The following is a 19,414-nucleotide window of genomic DNA, read 5'->3' on the forward strand; positions in this document are numbered from 1 at the left end:
CGGTTTAAAGGTCTCTGTACTGTAAAACATACAGAATGCTACAGCATGGGTACTGACCAAGACCAGACAGAGAGCACACATTACACCGGTTTTAAGGTCTCTCCACTGGCTGCCTGTGAGTTTTACAATTCATTTTAAGATTCTTCTCTTGGTTTTTAAATCAATCCACGATTGTTCACCCCAATACATGTCAGACATGTTTTTAAGTTATGTACCCAGTAGGTCCCTCAGGTCCTCTGGCACTGTCCTTTTAACTATCCAAAGACAAGGACCAAGAGGCATGGAGAGCCTCCCATAGAACCTGAGGGGGGTCGAAACTGTGGACATATTTCAAATAGATCTTAAAACATATGTTTTTAGCTTTGCTTTTCCTTAGGGTGCTTTTTAGTTGTTCAGTTTGTGTCATTCTTTTGTTTTTTACCTTATGTTTGTTGTGTAGTAAATATTGCAGCTTTTATTTTCATAGTTTTTTCCTGTCAAGCACATTGCGTTTCATTCCATTTCTGAAATGTGCTGTATAAAGCTTGATTTGATTTGATTTGCTAATATTGCATTTTATAAGCCGTTTATATTAAATTTAAGTGCCATTTCATATAGACCACATGGAGAATGCAATAAATCAGATTTTTTGGAATATTAATAAAGATTTGCTAAAGTGCCAAAATTCTGCATTTTGACATGTCCCTCCATGCACGCTCTGTGACTTCTAGGAAGATTTGAATCCACTTAACCCCAACATGTCTCAAAGTGTTCACCATCATTGTAAAGCCCTAGTTATTTTGTAGCTTTGACAAAGTCATTTCGGGAATATAATTATTTATTTCATGTGATTGGTGATTCATCTACGTCCCTGTTACAGGAACTGAACTCTCATATTAAAATGATGAAATGATTCCTTTTTCAATATAATTGCTTTCACAAGAGACATTGAATCTGGTGTTCATAGTGTAAAAACAGTTGAACTGGTTCTACTCTTTTTGGTAATTTCCTGGTGTTTTGTGGCCAAACTGAGCAGGTCGAGCATAACACGTCAACCCTTTACCCATTGATAGACAGGTTAGAATTGTTAACTAAAAAAAGATATATATTAAGCTAGCATTCAATTGCCACTCCCTGTTACACACAACAAGCTTCCATTCACCCTGTCACCTCTTGAGATGGAAAAACTCGTTTTTTTAATTAAGTTGAACATGTCCTTCTTATGACAATGTTAAAATTAGGTGAAATCAAAAGTTAGGTACAGTGTGTGAATTATACAAAAGCATGCGGGCAAAAACCTCTGGCACTCTGAGTAGACAATTTTAAAACCAATTTTAAAACCTTTTATTGATAGGTTGCTTGACTAATGCATGGCCATTAAAATATGCACAGACGCAGATGAACCAGACTTTGTTGTAGTAGGATAGCCTATTGATGGCCTGATTTTGAATTAAATGAAACGTAAAACAAGAAATTGTACAGGAAAATAAATTACACGTTTCTAAATACTAGGGTCACCGGCATCATCGCATCTCTCGATCATGGTTTTGATAATTCTTTGGTGATTAAGATGTACAAAAAAATATATATTTACATGGGCATTGCACCATGGCCACCGCTGACAAAATCCATGCTGTAATCATCTGCGTTTGGGAAAAGAGGTGATTTGAGTGGTTCTCAAATGTCCCCACCTGCCACCCCTCTCACCCCTGCGCAAACGAGCTGATGTTAAACAGGTAAATTGCCAACCCTGGTGCAAAAGGTGGAAAATGCCAGAGCGCCAGTTTTTACAAGCCAAAATTACTAACTAACTAACTAACTGTTTGACAATAACCGCCTTGGCACCAGCTGAGAATAGAGCCAACAGAATCAATGTCACCAATCAATGCAATTATCAGGTGTGTCACAAAAATATAGTGCATAATAATAAGAGCAATTTAGAGAAGTATCTCTAAATCAAAGATAGACTGTGATCATTAAATGATGGTTGACTACAACGCTCCCACCTATCTTACTGCTTTGTGGGAAATTAGAAGAAATTGTTGTGATGTCTGTCCTTTCTTCATCTTTGTCTGTGATGTCAAGGCCCTCAGGTTCCAACTATAGAAATAGTTTTAGTGGATGAATCATTATCATGGGAGTATCAAAATACATATTTAGATTACATCATTTGAGTACAAACATTTCTACAAGTATTTTGTTATAGTTACTGTGTAAATTAAAAGGTAGTGATCAGATTACATTTACTTCAAACCCAAGGTTTCACCCAAAAAATAACACGACTTTTGGGCTATTCATCACCCTAAAATTGGCACTTTCTATACTTTGTCGAAATTACACAAGAATGTTACAAAACCTCCAGAGCATGCTATTGTAGCGGGCATTGACGCAGTCACTGCCCCTTTATCAACTTTTGTTGACTTTTTTTATTAGACCACTCGCAGAACAGCTCCCCTCCTTAGGACACCAGCAGTATGATCTCTATTATTGAATCTCTTGATTCTCTCCCTGTGAATACTTAGTTACTTTTGATGTTGAATCATTATACACGAATATTCCACACGAGGGCGGTGTTGAAACCATGTAACATATTCTTCTGCAACCTTACCCTAACGAACTACCTTCCAGTGCATGCATTATAACATTTACTGAAATAGTACTCACACGTTTAGAAACTATTCAATGTTTATAAAATATTTCTTCATTCAGACCAAGAGTACTGCTATGGGATCATCCATTGGCTCCTAACTTGTATGTGAAACAGTACTCAATACTCAAAAAAGATGTATTGCCTAACATTATTATATGGAAACGGTTCATTGATATTTTTGTTCTATGGAGGGGTGATGAAAAACAGCTCCAGGCATTCCATGCTTTTCTTAACTCTTGTTCTGAGCACCTGAGACTTACTATGCAGTCTGGCACACGTCAAATCCGTTTCCTTGATCTTCTGATTTTGTGTGAGGTTAATGTTCTGTACTCTGATCTATATAGGAAACCTACTGACCGTAAGAGTTTTTTGAGGGCTGATTGCTGTTCCCTTGAAAAACAGTTTTCCCTACAACCAAATCTGTCGAATCAAAAGAATTTGCAAAAAACAATCAGATTTCGAGAGAAATATGGCTGAGATGCAAAATAAATTCAAGGAGAGCGGGTACACAAATGGTCAGATCAAAAAGGAAAGAAGAAAATAAGCATTCTTACTACCTGCTATTTGGAGTGGGGCGGCGGGTAGTCTAGTGGTTAGCGCGTTGGCCTTGTAACTGAAACGTGATATGATCGAGTCACGAACTGACAAAGTTAAAAAAAATCTGTTATTCTGCCCCTGAACAAGACCACCAATGAAAATACAAATTTGTTCATAACTGAAATGTAAATGAAGGTTAAAATCAAGAGTTCTGATGTGTTTTCTGACATATTCTCACGGGACAGAAATCTCAGAGCACAATTGTTAAACTCTGATTTACCACCCCAAAATTTAAATTGACAAAATTTACCAACATTTACCACCGCACAACACCTCTACCGGATGGAAACTACAAGCTGCGCTCAATGCAGTGGCACTTACAAACGTAGATCCTTCAAACACCCCCAAATCAGCGAAACAAATCCCAATCAAAGGTGTGTTAGCGTTAGCACACAATCCTTTATTGGAGTGGTAGGGAAACAAAACTCGTGAATGTGTGTAATGCAGTATACATTTGACCTAATTTAAAAGTTATATACAGTTGAAGTCGGAAGTTTACATACACTTAGGTTGGAGTCATTGAAACTGTTTTTTCAACCGCTCCACAAATTTCTTGTTAACTACCTATAGTTTTGGCAAGTCGTTAGGCCATCTTCTTTGTGCATGACGCAAGTCATTTTTCCAACATTTGTTTACAGACAGATTATTTCACTTATAACTCAGTGGGTCAGAAGTTTACATACACTAAGTTGACTGTGCCTTGAAACAGCTTGGAAAATTCCAGAAAATTATGTATTGGCTCTAGAAGCTTCTGATAGGCTAATTGACATCATTTGAGTCAATTGGAGGTGTACCTGTGGATGTATTTCAAGGCCTACCTTCAAACTCAGTGCCTCTTTGCTTGACATTCTGGGAAAATAAAAAGAAATCAGCCAAGACCTCAGAAAATAAATTGACCTCCACAAGTCTGGTTTATCTCTGGGAGCAAATTCCAAATGCCTGAAGGTACCACGTTCATCTGTACAAACAATAGTACTCAAGTATAAACACCATGAGACCACGCAGCTGTCATACCACTCAGGAAGGATACGTGTTTTGTCTCCTAGAGATGAACGTACTTTGGTGCAAAAAGTGCAAATCAATCCCAGAACAACAGCAAATGTCCTTGAGAAAATGCTGGAGGTAACAGGTACAAAAGTATCTATTTCCACAGTAAAACAAGTCCTATATTGACATAACCTGAAAGGCCACTCAGCAAGGAAGAAGCCACTGCTCCAAAATCGCCATAGAAAAGCCAGACTACGGTTTGAAACTGCACATGGGGACAAAGATCGTACTTTTTGGAGAAATTTCCTCTGCTCTGATGAAACAAAAATAGAACTGTTTGGCCATAATGGCCATCATTATGTTTGGAGGAAAAAGGGGGAGGCTTGCAAGCCGAAGAACACCATCCCAACCGTGAAGCACGGAGGTGGCAGCATCATGTTGTGAGGGTGCTTTGCTACAGGAGGGACTGGTGCACTTCACAAAATAGATGGCATCATGAGGACAGAAAATTATGTGGATATATTGAAGCAACATCTCAAGACATCAGTCAGGAGATCAAAGCTTGGTCGTAAATGGGTCTTCCAAATGGACAATGACCCCAAGCATACTTCCAAAGTTGTGGCAAAATGGCTCATGGATAACAAAGTCAAGCTATTGGATTGGCCATCACAAAGCCCTGTCCTCAATCCTATAGAAAATTTGTGGGCAGAACTGAAAAAGCGTGTATGAGCTAGGAGGCCTACAAACCTGATTCAGTTACACCAGCTCTGTCAGGAGGAGTGGGCAAAATTCACCCAACTTATTGTAGGAAGCTTGTGGAAGGCTACCTGAAACGTTTGACCTAAGTTAAACAATTTCAAAGGCAATGCTACCAAATACTAAATGAGTGTATGTAAACTTCTGATCCACTGGGAATGTGATGAAAGAAATAAAAGCTGAAATAAATCATTCTCTCTACTATTATTCTGACATTTCACATTCTTAAAATAAAGGGGTGATCCTAACTGACCTAAGACAGGGAATTTTTTTACTAGGATTAAATGTCAGGAATTGTGAAAAACGGAGTTTAAATGTATTTGGCTAAGGTGTATGTAAACTTCCGACTTCAACTGTAGACCTTTGAGAATGCATACCCCCACCCTGTCATATGATGAAGACAGAGTTGAATTACTCACCTTTATAAAGCAGGTTTACAAGGATAATGAGTTTCGTTTGCTCCGAGAAATTGCATAGCATTGTGTGTGTGGGTGTGGTGGGTAGATGTAAAAGTGCATTTGTGTTCATACATGTGCTTGTCTGTGAATGCTTTTGTGAAATGTCATCTTACTTGCACCAAGATAACCTCAAGTGTGTGTGTGTGTGCAGGAAGTAGTTGACAGAGAGAGAGGAAGAGATGCAGTGCCTCTGCTCTGAACTAAAAGCAGCTCTGCCCAGTCCTATACAACAGGTGCCATGGAGTCCTCATTCTTAGTCATTGGGATCTCAGAAAGTGGAATTTGAGTGTTTAGCTTCTACATCTGAATGAAGGGACAATATAGTATTTGTATGTCTAATGTAGTTTTTAGTATAAATTATGATGTTAATCTAGTAAATCTGTTCCCAGGTATTCCCTTGAATAAGGAGAGAGACATGTGATAGTGTCTAAATGTATGGTATGAAATGATAATGTTATTTCCAAATACAATATCTATCTGGTCTTACTTGTGGTCAATTTGCAGTGTACAAATGATTATCATTATGTTCCGGCCCCCTATTCACTCAGAAATAAATTGTCCCACGGCTGAATCAAGTTACCTCTGGTCTATAGTGAATATCCATTCCTGGTTGAAAATCACTGCTTGTATCTGTATATTTTCTTTATCCACTCAATGTGTCAAAAAGGACAGAACCAATGCTTATTAAAAAACGGTATTTATTAAGTATATGACTGCTATGACAGCTACTGGTAAATGGATCAAATTATACAGTCATATTTTATTCCGTATACATACTGTATTCATATGTGACATCACATACAAGTCTGTACTGGTAATATTAAGTAGAGTGCCTGTAGTCTTATGAACATAGCTAATATTCAACTTAATTTGATTACCTTCATGTATGACAATGCATTCATTTCCTTGTTATTAAAAACATTTATACTCACATGTATGAACATAACACTGAGAACAAACATACTTGGAAAAAGTACTTGACAATAACTATCACTGTAAGGCAGCTATAGGTTTAAACGATTATAGGGCTGTGTAACCCAAATTAGTTTGATACATTTTACAGGGCACACCCTTCATTTCCACCTTAGCATGCAGTACAATCTCAGATATTATTCCAGATATTAGTGAGAAAAGCTTTATTCCTTTCAAACTTTTCTCAGGAAATGATAAATGATGAAACTGGCTTTGTGTTAGGTCTAAATGAAAGTAAAAAACTGTGACCACTGAACTCACTGAAGATATGTCCATTTAGGTCAGGTGGATAGAAACACAATCAAACAAAACAAAATGTATTGTCCCTTTAATAGTAATAGTTTTGCAGATAGTCATGTTTTATTTCCCTTTTCAACCCTTTTCACAGAAGGAGTGTGTCATTAGGCTGGAAATCCTACCTTTGTCTTCTAAAAATAAAACGTATTATGTTCCTTACTTCTGTGAATGACCACTACGAGTGCTTTTGGCAGACACAGCCTTGGCTCATGACACCTGTGCCCTTCCTTCTGGTTGTTGTACGGGATCTTGTGTGACTGTTGTACTGCAGCTGCTATAGCACAGAGTTGCGCAATATCAAGAGATTGTTCCATCCCAGAATTTAATGACAGTTTAATGGAATCTGCTTAGAATAAGGTATATTTCTTATGAAGATATAATGAAACCTGTCATGTTTTAAAGGTTGTTTTTTATATGTACCCTGTCCAATGTTGCTGTCAGATCATGTCTGAGAAACTCTACACAAGCTTCTCTAGAACTGAACAAGAGACAGTATTGATCCAGTTGTTAGATGGTAGACAAGAGAGCTCTTATCATTATGAGGAGGAGCTTTCCAATTCAAATTATTCATGTAAAAGGTTTATAGAAAAACATGGATCCCTCTGAAGGTCTTGAGTGCAAGGATTCAGAACCAAGGTCACCTAGTAAGTAGTCTAATGATCAAATGGGTTCTTCTCCTCACAATGGTAGACATTTGGTAAATGTTTCAGACTTTGATCTCCTCTTCCTCAGGGAAGGCGTAAGGGGCTTTAGGCTGGCTGAGGGGTGAGGAGGAGGAGGAGGCAGAATCGCTGCGATGACTCCTGGAGAAGGAACCTCCCCCGTAGTGACGCGTCAGCATGTCAGCTGCTCTCTGGAACCTCTCAGCTTCCATAACTGGTTCTACCTGTGTAGGAGACCCCATAGATGCATCTGGCGTCTTAAGAGCCCTCTCATCCTCCTCCTCTCCCTCTGCCCACTCTGAGCTGCAAGAGCGCCCACTGTTGTTCACATTCACTTTGAGCGGAGTGCTTGACATGGAAGGGTTTGATGAGCTTAGCATGGGGCTTTGCACAGCCAGCTCAAACACAGAGCTCTGCTCCTCCTCTTCCTCCTCTTCCCCCAACTCCCAGTTGTGATTGGGCATAGTGAGGCAACCGGGGCTGTCAATCATTCCCAGAACCTCACTCATGAGGGAGGGACCAAGGTCCACTGTGAATGAAGTGAAGGAGTCGGAGCGCGTTAGCGCGAAGCTGTTGTTGTCTGGGAGCGAGCCACAGCTAAAGTTCTGAGCGAACAGTCCGGTGCCGTCCTGCAGCTGTTTATCAAGGCGGGAGTGGCGGGGTAGTGTGACGAAACCAGACTGCAGACCTTCAGACAGGAAGGAGACAAACATATTCAAATGTAAAACATTTTTAGAACAGTTCATGCCTTGAAAAAGTCAATTGTCTATTCTATTAATGCATCTACAGTATAATATCCAATTACTTTCATTAGACAGAGAAACCAACTATCAAATAAGTGCATTGAAAATCCTGTCAGGGAGCCTTGCAGTTTGCCACAATCGCCAGAGGGTGACAGTATAAAACAAGCAAGGTGTTTAGTGTTTTCAGAGCACCAGCCCAACCCACACACATTCCACAGTGCCATGACTTCACTGGTTCCTGGTTCTGAATGCTCCCTGGGGGGGGGGGGGGGGCTTGGTTTTATGCATAGTGGACAGTTCTCAGCCGCTACTGAAAGAGAAGTGAGGGGAGGACCCAGAAAGATATATAAAGAGGATACCAGAGAGGGAAAGAGAAAGGAACTTAAAGTTTAAAAAAAGTTGATGATGTGGAGACTAGAAAAAGAATGAGAGGAAAATAGGACAGGAGAGGAAAGAAAGAAGAGCTAAAGAAATGACCAGAATATACAAATGAACATGTACATCACAGATCCCCCAGATCATCAAGCTCTCTGTGCCCTCTGTTGGTGCTCTTTATTTGGGTACATTCCATCTGAGTTGGGTAACTATTCCAGTGTCTGGGGGGAATTCCAGACATCCCACATACTATTCTAAAAACCCTACCCCTGAACACACACACACAGTTTTGCTGTACCATCAGTGATTAAAAAGGGAAATGAGTGTTGGGTTTATGCGGTGCAGTCAAGCAGCACACAAACACTAAAGATGACAGGAAATGCCCTCTCGGTATCTTTCTCTCCCCAGCTGTGTTTGTTTGTGTTTATAGGTGTAATTGTGCACAGGTGTAACCAAGGTAATTGCAGATGACTCAGAACAAAATAATCTGTTTGTTGACTGTTTGGTGATTTGAGAAGAGGAAATGTGTGTGTGCGTGTGTGTGTGCGTGTGTGTGTGTGTGTGTGTGTGTGTGTGTGTGTGTGTGTGTGTGTGTGTGTGCAATATGTGCTTTTTCCCTTTACAGATGTTCTTACCATAGCTGTAGAGGGAGGTATCTGGGGAGCTCTCTGAGCTGGGGAACAGCACCCTCTGGTAGCCGTTGGGCATGTCAATGTTCAGCTGGGGCAGTGAGATGGCGTTCTTGATGATGGGTGAGACAGGAGGCGGTGGGGGTGAAAGATCACGGGAACCGATCCTGGCACGGGGCACAGGGGACCGGCGTACATGCCTCAAGGTGCGGGAGAAGAAGCTGGTGGTCTTTGTGCTGCTGGGGGGTGAATCGGGGCTCACTGATTCCCCTTTGCCCCCATGGTTGCTAAGGAAGGAGGTATCTCCAAAGACATCGCCACCGCGGCCCACGTGCATGGTGTGGCGAAAGTCTGGGAGCGGTGGGCTGATCATGTCCACGGAGAGTTCGCTCTTAAAGCGCCTCTTCCCCTGAGAGCCCGACACTAGGCCTTTAATTCCTGGCAGTTTTCCCAGACTCATGGTAGCAGAGATGAATACCCTTGAAATATAATTAATCACGGGGATAATAAATCCAGTAAGAAATCAGTCAACTTTTCCAATGTAAAAGGAGTGTTAAAAGACACTTAAACAACTTTCTGGATCCTTAAAAAAAAGAAAAACACAAATTGTGTGCTGAGAATGTGTGTAGAATACATTCTCCACACGGCAGCAAGTGCCAGCTATTCATCGAGCGTAAGCCTGCAGTTTGGCTTTAGGAAGTCCCACTGAAGTTTTCAGCTGAATGATGGTTATCTATTGGAGTCAGTCAACATTCAAAGCGTTCTCTCTCAGGGCCAATTCTGTGCTTTAGAATGACTCCAGCCTCAAAGAGGCCTGTCCTTCCCAGCAGCTTTCAGTCATGAGGAATAAAAAGAAGAGGAATGACACATCCCAGGGATTCTGGAATAACCACAGCCTATGTGGTCTGAGAGCTTGTGATCCACTAGGCTTTTTCCAGACGGTGGGTTTTTGAATATCAGTTCAGAAAATATATCCAGTTGCGGCTATCAAATATATACTGACAGTGAAACATAACTCATCCAGTATTTGTGCAGTGAAAGAGTGAGAGAATACCAAGAGATGCTCATATTCTGTCCATCAGACAAAATACATTTCACTATTTTGAACTTGTGTTTCTGCTTGTGAACACTAACAGTATAACTATGATGCTCTCTCTGTTGGCAAGCTCATACCTGTGAACGTTTCTAGAGCTAAATCAATATTAGACGTGAACAACTATTTCTATAATTAGGTCACTTAAATGCACCTTTCCCTTCAGCAACAAAAATATACAGGTCCTTAAACTTCCCTCTCAAAGTTAAGCAATGAGGCTTTACAAAAAAAGCCTCTTTTTAGGATCAGTCCAAACTGAAGTCTATACCTGCCTCTTTTAAAATGAGCACCGATGTCTTCTGTCAAGGCTGGACAGCCAGCAGTGTTACCTAGAGACCCCTTTCTGTGAAAACCATCCAAGGTCTTGTTTACAAACAGTTAACGAACATCCCACCCGTCTAGACACTAATCACCTTGCCAGAGGTTTACGAGATCCTCGTAAATGAGAAGAAATATTTATGTTTTCTGTAAACCTAGTTAAAATTCCTTCTCGACTTGGCACAGTACAGTAGATAGGAGTCAGGCTGTGTTATACATCTGAAAGTGGTTATGTTTAAGCTGCTTGGCCCTGTGTGCTCTGTCCAATAAAGTTGTTGGAGATTATAAATAACTTGTTAAGGAACTGTAATGGGATTGTGTCAGCTTTAAAACAACCTCTATTACCACTTCACAATCACCCAGTGCTTTCTCTTCTTAACACTACAGGTTTCAACACCAACACAACACCAAGACAACAACTCTCACCAACCAGGTCACTTTAGATGTGGCTTATTGAGGAGTGACTCAATAGGCTGACACCTTTGATTGGCAGCTAATAATCTTCTCTAATGCACCTACACACATGAACACACTGCACTCAAATACCAAAACACACACTTGATACTTAGTCACTTAACTGACAACTCAGGTCCTGCCCGTTAGTGATGGAGGTTTCTAGGCTGCCGCAGGTCCCCTCAATCAAGTCCTTCTTCCCTTCAGATACAGTAAGTGTTTCCAGAAACGAATTTGTAATCCTGCTTTGAAAGCAACCTCACCTTATACTCCCTTGTAATCAACAACTAAAATATCTCCAACCTGTCACTCACTAGCTGCTCAGTCGTTTTAGTATTCCCTCATAGAAGTTTAATCTTGAATGTACCGTCCACAGGGGTGTCAGCTTTCAGTCCCTCTGAGACCCAGCAGAAAGAGCAGGGGGTCCGTTCACACATGTCGTCTCCACTAAAGCGCTTTATCTGCGTGTGGCACCACACAGTCCATGGGACATCCTGTCACTTCGCTCCCCTCTCAACGGAACTGTTGTTCTCTTTTATCCTTTGTTGTACAGTTCAGCAAATGTACCACAGGCCCGGGACACCAGGCATTTAGGGACAATGAAACACCATACAAAAAGGGATAATGCTTTTAAAAAAAAGGCAATACACTAAAGTGCAGTAATCCGTGCGACTGTTTTGTCTGCGTCTTGGAAGAAAAGGAGCTCCTCTGGGATTGGCTGTGTCCTGGATTAGCTTCTAATCCCTCTCTCCATTCCTCCCTCTCCTCCCTCGTTCTCTGCCTCTCACAATCCAGATAGTGTTTTGAGATACAGGTAAGTGGCTCCTCTCTCTTTCTTCATTGAGACCATGTCAGGGCTGCCTGGAGAAGACTTCAGAGAGTTACAGAGTTAGAGAAAATGCAACCATTAATAGGACTCACATAAATGGGGTCACATAAATGTGTCCGGTTGCTAAACATCTAGAATGACTTATTTTGGGAATGCTTCTTTTCCCCCAGTTTTGGCTCATGAGTCACTTCTTACAGCCAACAGGTCATAAAATGTTTGTTTTTTGGTATGTGAGTTGTTTTCCACAATAAGAGAGCACCACGACACATTTTAAAGAGCCTTGCATGTCATTGCCAGTCTCCAAATGCAATATATCCATTTCAACAAGACCACTTCACACAGAGGTCTTTACAGCAAGGTTCAACTTGCAGGTCAGGTGATTTTATTTGTCCTCCCGTTTTCTGAGCAAAAAAAAGCATAAAAGACTGTAAAAACACCAGAAAATCAGCTCTAAGTGATTTTGGAAATCTGTTCCAAACTATTCCCAAGTACAATAGAGAGATGTGTGATTTAATTCAAATGTAATGTGATTATGTTTTGGTCAAACATGATAGTTTTTCAGGCTTCTTGCGGTCAATTTGCAGTCTACAAATGATTTGTAATTATGTTCCGGGACCCTGACCATCCGCTCGAGAAAAGAAATCAGTCCGCGGCTGAATCTAGTTGGTGATCCCTGCTTTATAGAATCTTAATTGTTTAATTGTCAGGTTTGTCTCAAACCCTCTTAACTAAATTGACACCCTAGGAAGAATGCGGAATGACATAATTCTGTATTCTAGAGTTACAATATACCTCTAATTTTACACCACTAACTGTATTTAAGGCACTTCAGGACTGTGTAGGTACAAGGTAGCCATGTTTATGTAGGTCTACTCTAGTCTGCCATGTTCTTCCTGCATGCTGAGGAAGTGAACACCTAACTTAGCCCCATGTGGCTTTGGCTGACTGCTCCACAGCGTCTCTGAGGATTAGTGTCACGGCCTGTCAGTGTGACGTGGTGTCTCATTTGGAGTACAGGGGTTAGAGTAGAGGCACCTGTGGCTGCTGCTACTCGGGCTTAGGATAGTGAGGGAAGGAAAGGGGGAAGGAGGACTGAGGATGTTTGTCGTTGGCGCCTGTACTGTTTCGTCTTCTCATTAACGATTAGCTGCAATTCAATTAAGAGGCTGATTAGTCGTCTGCGACGGTAGCGTACGAGTGACAGGGAGGAGGGACGGTCGATGCTGGCTGGTTGCCTGGTGCGTCAAAACCAATCTGTTGTAAGGGATGCCTGTCCTTGGCTAGTTGCCACTCCTATCGTTCACAGTGGGTGTCTCTGTCTCTTATAGCACCTCTGCAAGCTCTTCTAATCTCACACTAAATGGCTCCCTCCTTCTGCTACCCTGACATTTTACACGGTCCCATCTCTCCCTCTCTTTATCAGTACTTCCACAACTTTCTGTGAGCTTTTAGATGCCTCTGTGCTCATAAACCCTATACTGCAGATCAGGAATCCACTGCAGGCTCTTTATACAGTACATGGACTGGTTAAAGACTCACAGGGAGATGCATGGCTCTGCTAAACATTATATTTATTATTTAATTGTACCGGCACACATCCGTAAACAAGATGAGTTACGCCGCAAGGCTGGCGAGGGCAGCCTGTCTGATTGTATCTAAACTATGGGAGACATGGCGATCTGAAACTGTGATGGGAGCAGTGTGTGAGGGGAAGACAGCCGGGTGAGCTTCATTATGGCCGTCAAATAAAGGACCTAAAGCTCTGAATGGAAACACTTTTAATCTCCCTTTCTTGTAAATGTTTTCATTCTCTGTCTCCTTATACTCTTTTTTCTCTCTCGTCACTCTTTCCTTGCCTCTTTCTTTCTTTCTTTCCTTCTTTCTTTTCTTCTTTTCCCTCTCGGTGTCCTCCTGCTTGCCCAGTAAATGGGTTTAGTTTTCAGAGGAACAGCTGGTACCACAAAGCCAGCAAATTGCAGAACTGAGCTCTGCACTGGAACGGTCCTGCCACAGTGGGTCAGCTCTGAGGCTGCTTCCACTGGATAGTCCTGGTCCCTTTCAACCGCACCCACGGGCCCCCCCCCCCCCCCCCGTCCCCCGATTGAAGGACATAAAAAAGGAGGAAATCAGCTCCAAGTGATTTTAATTTTGTAAATCTGTTTGCAGGTATTCCCACACATTATAGAGAGACATGTGACCATATACAAAATGTAAGCAACGTTTGAAATGATTTTGTTTTATTCTAAAAATATACATCTGCTCAAGAAAAATCCGTCCCACAGCAGAATCTAGTTGATTATCCCGGTTTAAGAGCATTGCACCACCAGGCTGTGGGTTAAGATGCATGACTCCAAATACTGTCACTTAGTTTACGAGGATCTACTTTTGCGACGTGGCTATAGAAGGTCTGCCAGGTCCCCTAGTGGTGTGTGTGTGTGTGTGTGTGTGTGTGTGTGTGTGTGTGTGTGTGTGTGTGTGTGTGTGTGTGTGTGTGTGTGTGTGTGTGTGTGTGTGTGTGTGTGTGTGTGTGTGTGTGTGTGTGTGTGTATACATAGTCCTCCCTCCCCATAATTCCCTTGATGCAGTAGATTGCAACATTTCAACACTGCATTGCCTAATGCTCAAATAAATCTCCAAAGATGTTAATTTGCCAACACTTTCTCTCGTCATTAACCAGTGTCTTCTTGACCATACTTACTGTATGTTAACACAACAGAGGGGCAATAAGTCAGAACAACAGTGGAGTGTAAATACATCTCTATTCCATTTCAATAGCATGTTAGACCACCAGACCAGAGAGTGTTTGCTCTCTAAACTTCCACATAGCAAACATCAGTAGAGGCCATTTACAGAAATACCATCAGAAATGTTGCTCCCTTCTTGCTGCTCTCAGATCAGTTATTAGCAGAGTGATTGTGTGAGGCAAGCCTCACTATTCACTGGCCTGTGATGCTGGCAGGATCTCAGTACAGTTGTGCCATGACACACCAGCAGTAGCCAATTGATTTCACTGTTTCGAAGTATTGGGTTTCTTGGGGTCCAATTGAAAGCCATAGAGATTTTAAGACACCTGTTTGTGAAATAATTAACCTCTATAGAATTTATATGAGAGAGCATTGAGTTAGAATTACATATTCAAATTGTTACAGGACAATGAATTAGGCTTTTGGCTACTCTTGTTCTATTTACACATCATGCTGAATACTGGCAGTGGGTAGTAATTCCCTGATGTAGGGGTGCACACATTCAGAGGAAATCAATCAATGTTAATCAACTTGGACCTCATTTTGTAAGTTAACCCTGATTTACAGTTTCTTAAACATGTACATGCAGCCAAGATGAGTGGTCTGGTTTTAGGTTCATTCTACAGTATGGCACCTGGGGATGTTGACAATGTAAGTATGTAATGGGCCAGAAATTTGATTGGAGAAAGAAAATATCAAAACACAAACACAATTTTATCTCCCACAGAGATTGGATTTCAAATTTCCAGAGCTTCCCTTGTTGGTGACACACACGCGCACACAGACACTCACAATAAAACATTAATGCATAAGAGATGATGGTCCCAGACTCCAAAATAATTAGCCTACCTTCCTGTAGCCTACTTGAAATTATAATCACTGAAACACAATAACAATGTGAATTTCTAATTATATTTTGGTAACTGGACTGAGAACATTCACTAAGTGGCGGTTGCTGTCACCTTGTGTACTGGTCCCTCTGTCCCCAGCTATGCGCCACTGTCAGCTCTCTCTCTCTCTACACACAATTATGCACTCCAGGCACACTACGGATCCCAACTCCCGTCTAGAATATCCGACAGTCTACCTTGTCTCGATGTAGAAAATGACTATACGTTACAGATTTGATACAAAATTTAAGGGACTGATCAACGTGATTTATACCAGTACATTACCCCCACCATCAGCAACTGAATTGAAAACAAATTGTTTCAATTTGTCTTTACTTTACAGTTTATTTATGCATTAGCCTATAATAATGTATCAGCAGTTAGGATAAATATATGTGAATAAAGTCATTTCCATACGAAGTACAGACAGTGTAATCATTTATTCCGATGTAATCTTACCATAAAATCCGCTGAAAGTTCGCTATCGCTCCATAAACTATAAAGGGAAAAGGTATATAGAAAATAGTATTTTCAATGTGTGCCACCCTTGTCTTCTTTGATATGCTTCGATGTATTAAAAGGTTTCCAGTAAAGTCCATAATGTGCTGTGCAGAGGTGTTGCGATGCTGCTTAGAAATTGTTTCGCTGGAAGATGGGAAGGAGATACATGTTTGCGCCGCAGGAACGTGAGCGACAAAACAGTTGTAAAATCAGGATTTGAATGACGCCTTCAACAAACGTTCACCGTAAAAAAATAAATTGGGAGGGGACTTGGAAGTCTTGTAACATTTATGCACAGTAATCGCTGTACTGTTGCAGCAGCAAGCGCCTTTATGATACATAAATTCATTGTATTTTCTTTTCTCAAATACAATGTGGTTGTTAATCAACTCCGGCTTTTAAATTCAATTGATACGTTCTCTTTATTTTAGTTCCTGAAGGATGTTTTTTAGTCCAATACAAAAACGTGCCACTAATTATTTGTACACTCTTGAAAAAGGTGATATCTTGAACCTAAAATGGTTATTTGACTCTCCCCATAAGAGAAACCTTTGAAGAACCTTTTTCGGTTCCAGGTAGAACACTTTTGGGTTCCATGTAGAACTCTTTCCATAGAGGTATCTACATGGAATCCAAAAGGGTTCTACATGGAATCATAAAGGGTTCTTCCTGGAACCAAAAAGGGTTCTCCTATGAGGACACCCAAAGAACCATTTTGGAACCCTTTTTCCCCTAGATTGTAGGTCTTGATGTCTACAAAGCATTGCCATCCATCCCAGCCAGCAAGAGCTTGGAACAGGGAGTTAGATGGAGGGGGTTAGGGGGGGGGGTGGGCGGGGGGTTGCACTGCTGGACACTCCAAATGGATACAGCCTCGTCAGGAATGCCCAAGAATCGACAAAGCCTTGATGTGCCAACAAATAGTTTCCAAATTCCAAAGTGGTTAGTGATTGGGATAATCTTGTAAAACTCCTTGAGCCCTGGTGACCTGGGCTGTTGGCTGTTTCTCAAAACATCAGGCGAACAGCAGGAAGGCAGGCAGCTCTGGAGTGTCTGGGGGTCAATGTGCTACATTTCATGTCTGTCCCCAAAACACAAAACCACATACCACTGGGCTGAAGTTAGTAGGCAGAAAGAAGAGGGGGTGTAAGGATGTCAGACACCGAAGACACTCTGAGACCAGAACGATGAGGCATAGTTTGGAACCTTGATTTCCCTTACTCATACAACCCTCTCTAAGTCAGCTCCCTCCCTCCCTCTTTTCCTTATTTTTTCTCCCTCACAATTTCCCACTCCACTCTATCCAAAGGAAAACAGTCTTGGGCTGAGTATGCCGGTTCTTCAACAAAAAAGAGCATGACAGTTTTGGACCCTGGACAGACATTGGTCCCTAAAGGATGGCAAGATTACAACCCCCTCTTTTACTCTTTCTCCCTCTCACACTTTCTCATACATAGAATTAATTCCTCACATACTATTTTCCATTTTCCATTGCTCTCCTCTCTTTTTGTACCCTCTCAACTTTCTAATCCTCACCTTTTTAATCACCTTTTCTCAATGCTCTACCCTCCATGCTCTCATTCAGAATTAGAGATACTTATGTTCTTGCGGCTGTTGTCAACAGGACCTGGTAGTCCTCATACATTTACAGAAGTCTGTCTGACCTCATCAGCCCCCAAATCCATCCTTTACACCCACTCCTCCTTCCCTCCCTCCCTCCCTCCCTCTCTCCATCCCTCCCTATTGGCTTCTGAGGTTCCGGCACATTCCCCTTCATGGGAAATTGATTTCTCCACTGATCACTTATTTCCCAGGCAACTATGAAAGCCTCTCCTGCCATTAGTCTCTATTTGTTCAATTCTCCAGCTGCCAGGCCTTCCTGAAGTGGGCGTCAGTGAAACCACAGGCACATCCACGAACCCCAGAAGCCTTGGTGCAAAGTTGAAGTAAAATATGAACTGATGATCTGAGGGTGAGAACAAATAATATCCACATCGTTGGGATGTTCAGAATCACCCAGGATATCTTTGTACAGTGGCAAAGTCTGGCAAACTTATAGGACCGTTTTTATGGGATACCTTTTATGCTGGTTGAGGCATTGGCACATTCAGCACTGTTGTTCTAAAGTTTTGAGTGTAGACTTGACAGTCACAGAGTGAATTCTGACTGATTCTGCGTAGTTTTTGGTGGCTTTGAAGTTTCTATTCCCATGTTCTTCAGGTCCTGATCCCTCATGATGATATCGGTGCTACCACTTCACTCATAAACCAGTCAGCAGGCCAGAATCCAATCAACCACTTACTGAAGCAACTGAAGTCAGTCAAGGGTCAGTCAAGTTTAATAATGCATAACACATACAGTATGAACACATGGTAAATGGATACATAGATCAGTCAAATTATACAGAATAAAGGGTCTTTGTCTGCATGTCTATGCATTCTTTTTGCATTTCTATCTATTCCTTCATTTTCCTGTTTTAGGGAAGTGCTATTCTCTTGGACTTCTTGTTTAGTAATTTATCCACACGTCTATGCTTTTCTTCATACACTCCTGTGTGATGTTGTGGCTCATTAGATCTGCCTCAGAGTAGCCACAGTGGCTGGGTACTAATGGAGTATGATCTCCACAGTTCACACTCGCACACACACACACACACACACACACACACACACACACACACACACACACACACACACACACACACACACACACACACACACACACACACACAGACACACACACACACACACACAGACACAGACACACACACAGACACACACACAGACACACACACACAGACACACACACACTGTTTACACAGTGGGAATGAGAGAGGAGTTGAAAAGGACTGATGGCTCCTTTGTGACCACTTAGGGGATCATATATTTTTAAGCTCCACTGGCGGCTTTTGAGTGTGTGAATGTGTGTGTGTGCTTGTTTGTGTGTGTAACGGATGTGAAACGGCTAGCTTAGTTCGCGGTGCGCGTTAAATAGCGTTTCAATCGGTGACGTCACTTGCTCTGAAACCTTGAAGTAGTTGTTCCCCTTGCTCTGCAAGAGCCGCGGCTTTTGTGGAACAATGTGTAACAATGCTTCGAGGGTGACTGTTGTTGATGTGTGCAGAGGGTCCCTGGTTCGCACCCAGGTATGGGCGAGGGACGGTCTAAAGTTTACTGTTACATGTGCATGCATGGATACATGTGTTTCCTTTCAATTGTACGTGAGTTCTGTGCCAATATGTTTTACTGTGCAAAATATGTTTTGATGAGGTATCTATGCAATACCAGTTGTCTTGTCATGATTTACAGTAATGAGATGAGTGTGCATTCGCATGCATCCCCAAAACAAACCACCTGAAGTGTGACAGACCCTAGAATCGAAGGGATTGAAGGGGATTGCTGGTGACAAATGAGCAATGTGATGTCATCTGACACCCTGATGCAGAGAGTGCAGATGCAGCCTGGGAACAGCAGGCCCTCTT

General features: G+C 41.7%; 1 protein-coding gene across 1 annotated transcript; it reads right to left on the minus strand.

Annotated features, from left to right (window-relative positions):
- Positions 1–6,105: 6,105 nt before the first annotated feature.
- LOC109884387 (cdc42 effector protein 1-like) lies at positions 6,106–16,698 on the minus strand. Its single transcript, XM_020476360.2, has 3 exons — positions 15,892–16,698; positions 9,112–11,840; positions 6,106–8,046 (listed from the first exon to the last, which is right to left on the minus strand). The coding sequence occupies exons 2-3, from the start codon at positions 9,563–9,565 to the stop codon at positions 7,403–7,405; spliced, it is 1,098 nt and encodes a 365-aa protein (XP_020331949.1). The 5' UTR covers positions 9,566–11,840; positions 15,892–16,698; the 3' UTR covers positions 6,106–7,402.
- Between the last annotated feature and the right edge of the window lie 2,716 nt (positions 16,699–19,414).

This window comes from Oncorhynchus kisutch, linkage group LG6 (assembly GCF_002021735.2).
Source record: "Oncorhynchus kisutch isolate 150728-3 linkage group LG6, Okis_V2, whole genome shotgun sequence".
Classification (NCBI taxonomy): Eukaryota; Metazoa; Chordata; class Actinopteri; order Salmoniformes; family Salmonidae; genus Oncorhynchus; species Oncorhynchus kisutch.

Coding starts and splice junctions, on each gene's coding strand:
- LOC109884387 (XM_020476360.2), bottom strand. CDS start 9,565: ATGAGTCTGGGAAAACTGCCAGGAATTAAAGGCCTAGTGTCGGGCTCT. Junction 8,047..9,111: donor TACCTCCCTCTACAGCTATG/GTAAGAACATCT, acceptor TCCTGTCTGAAG/GTCTGCAGTCTGGTTTCGTC.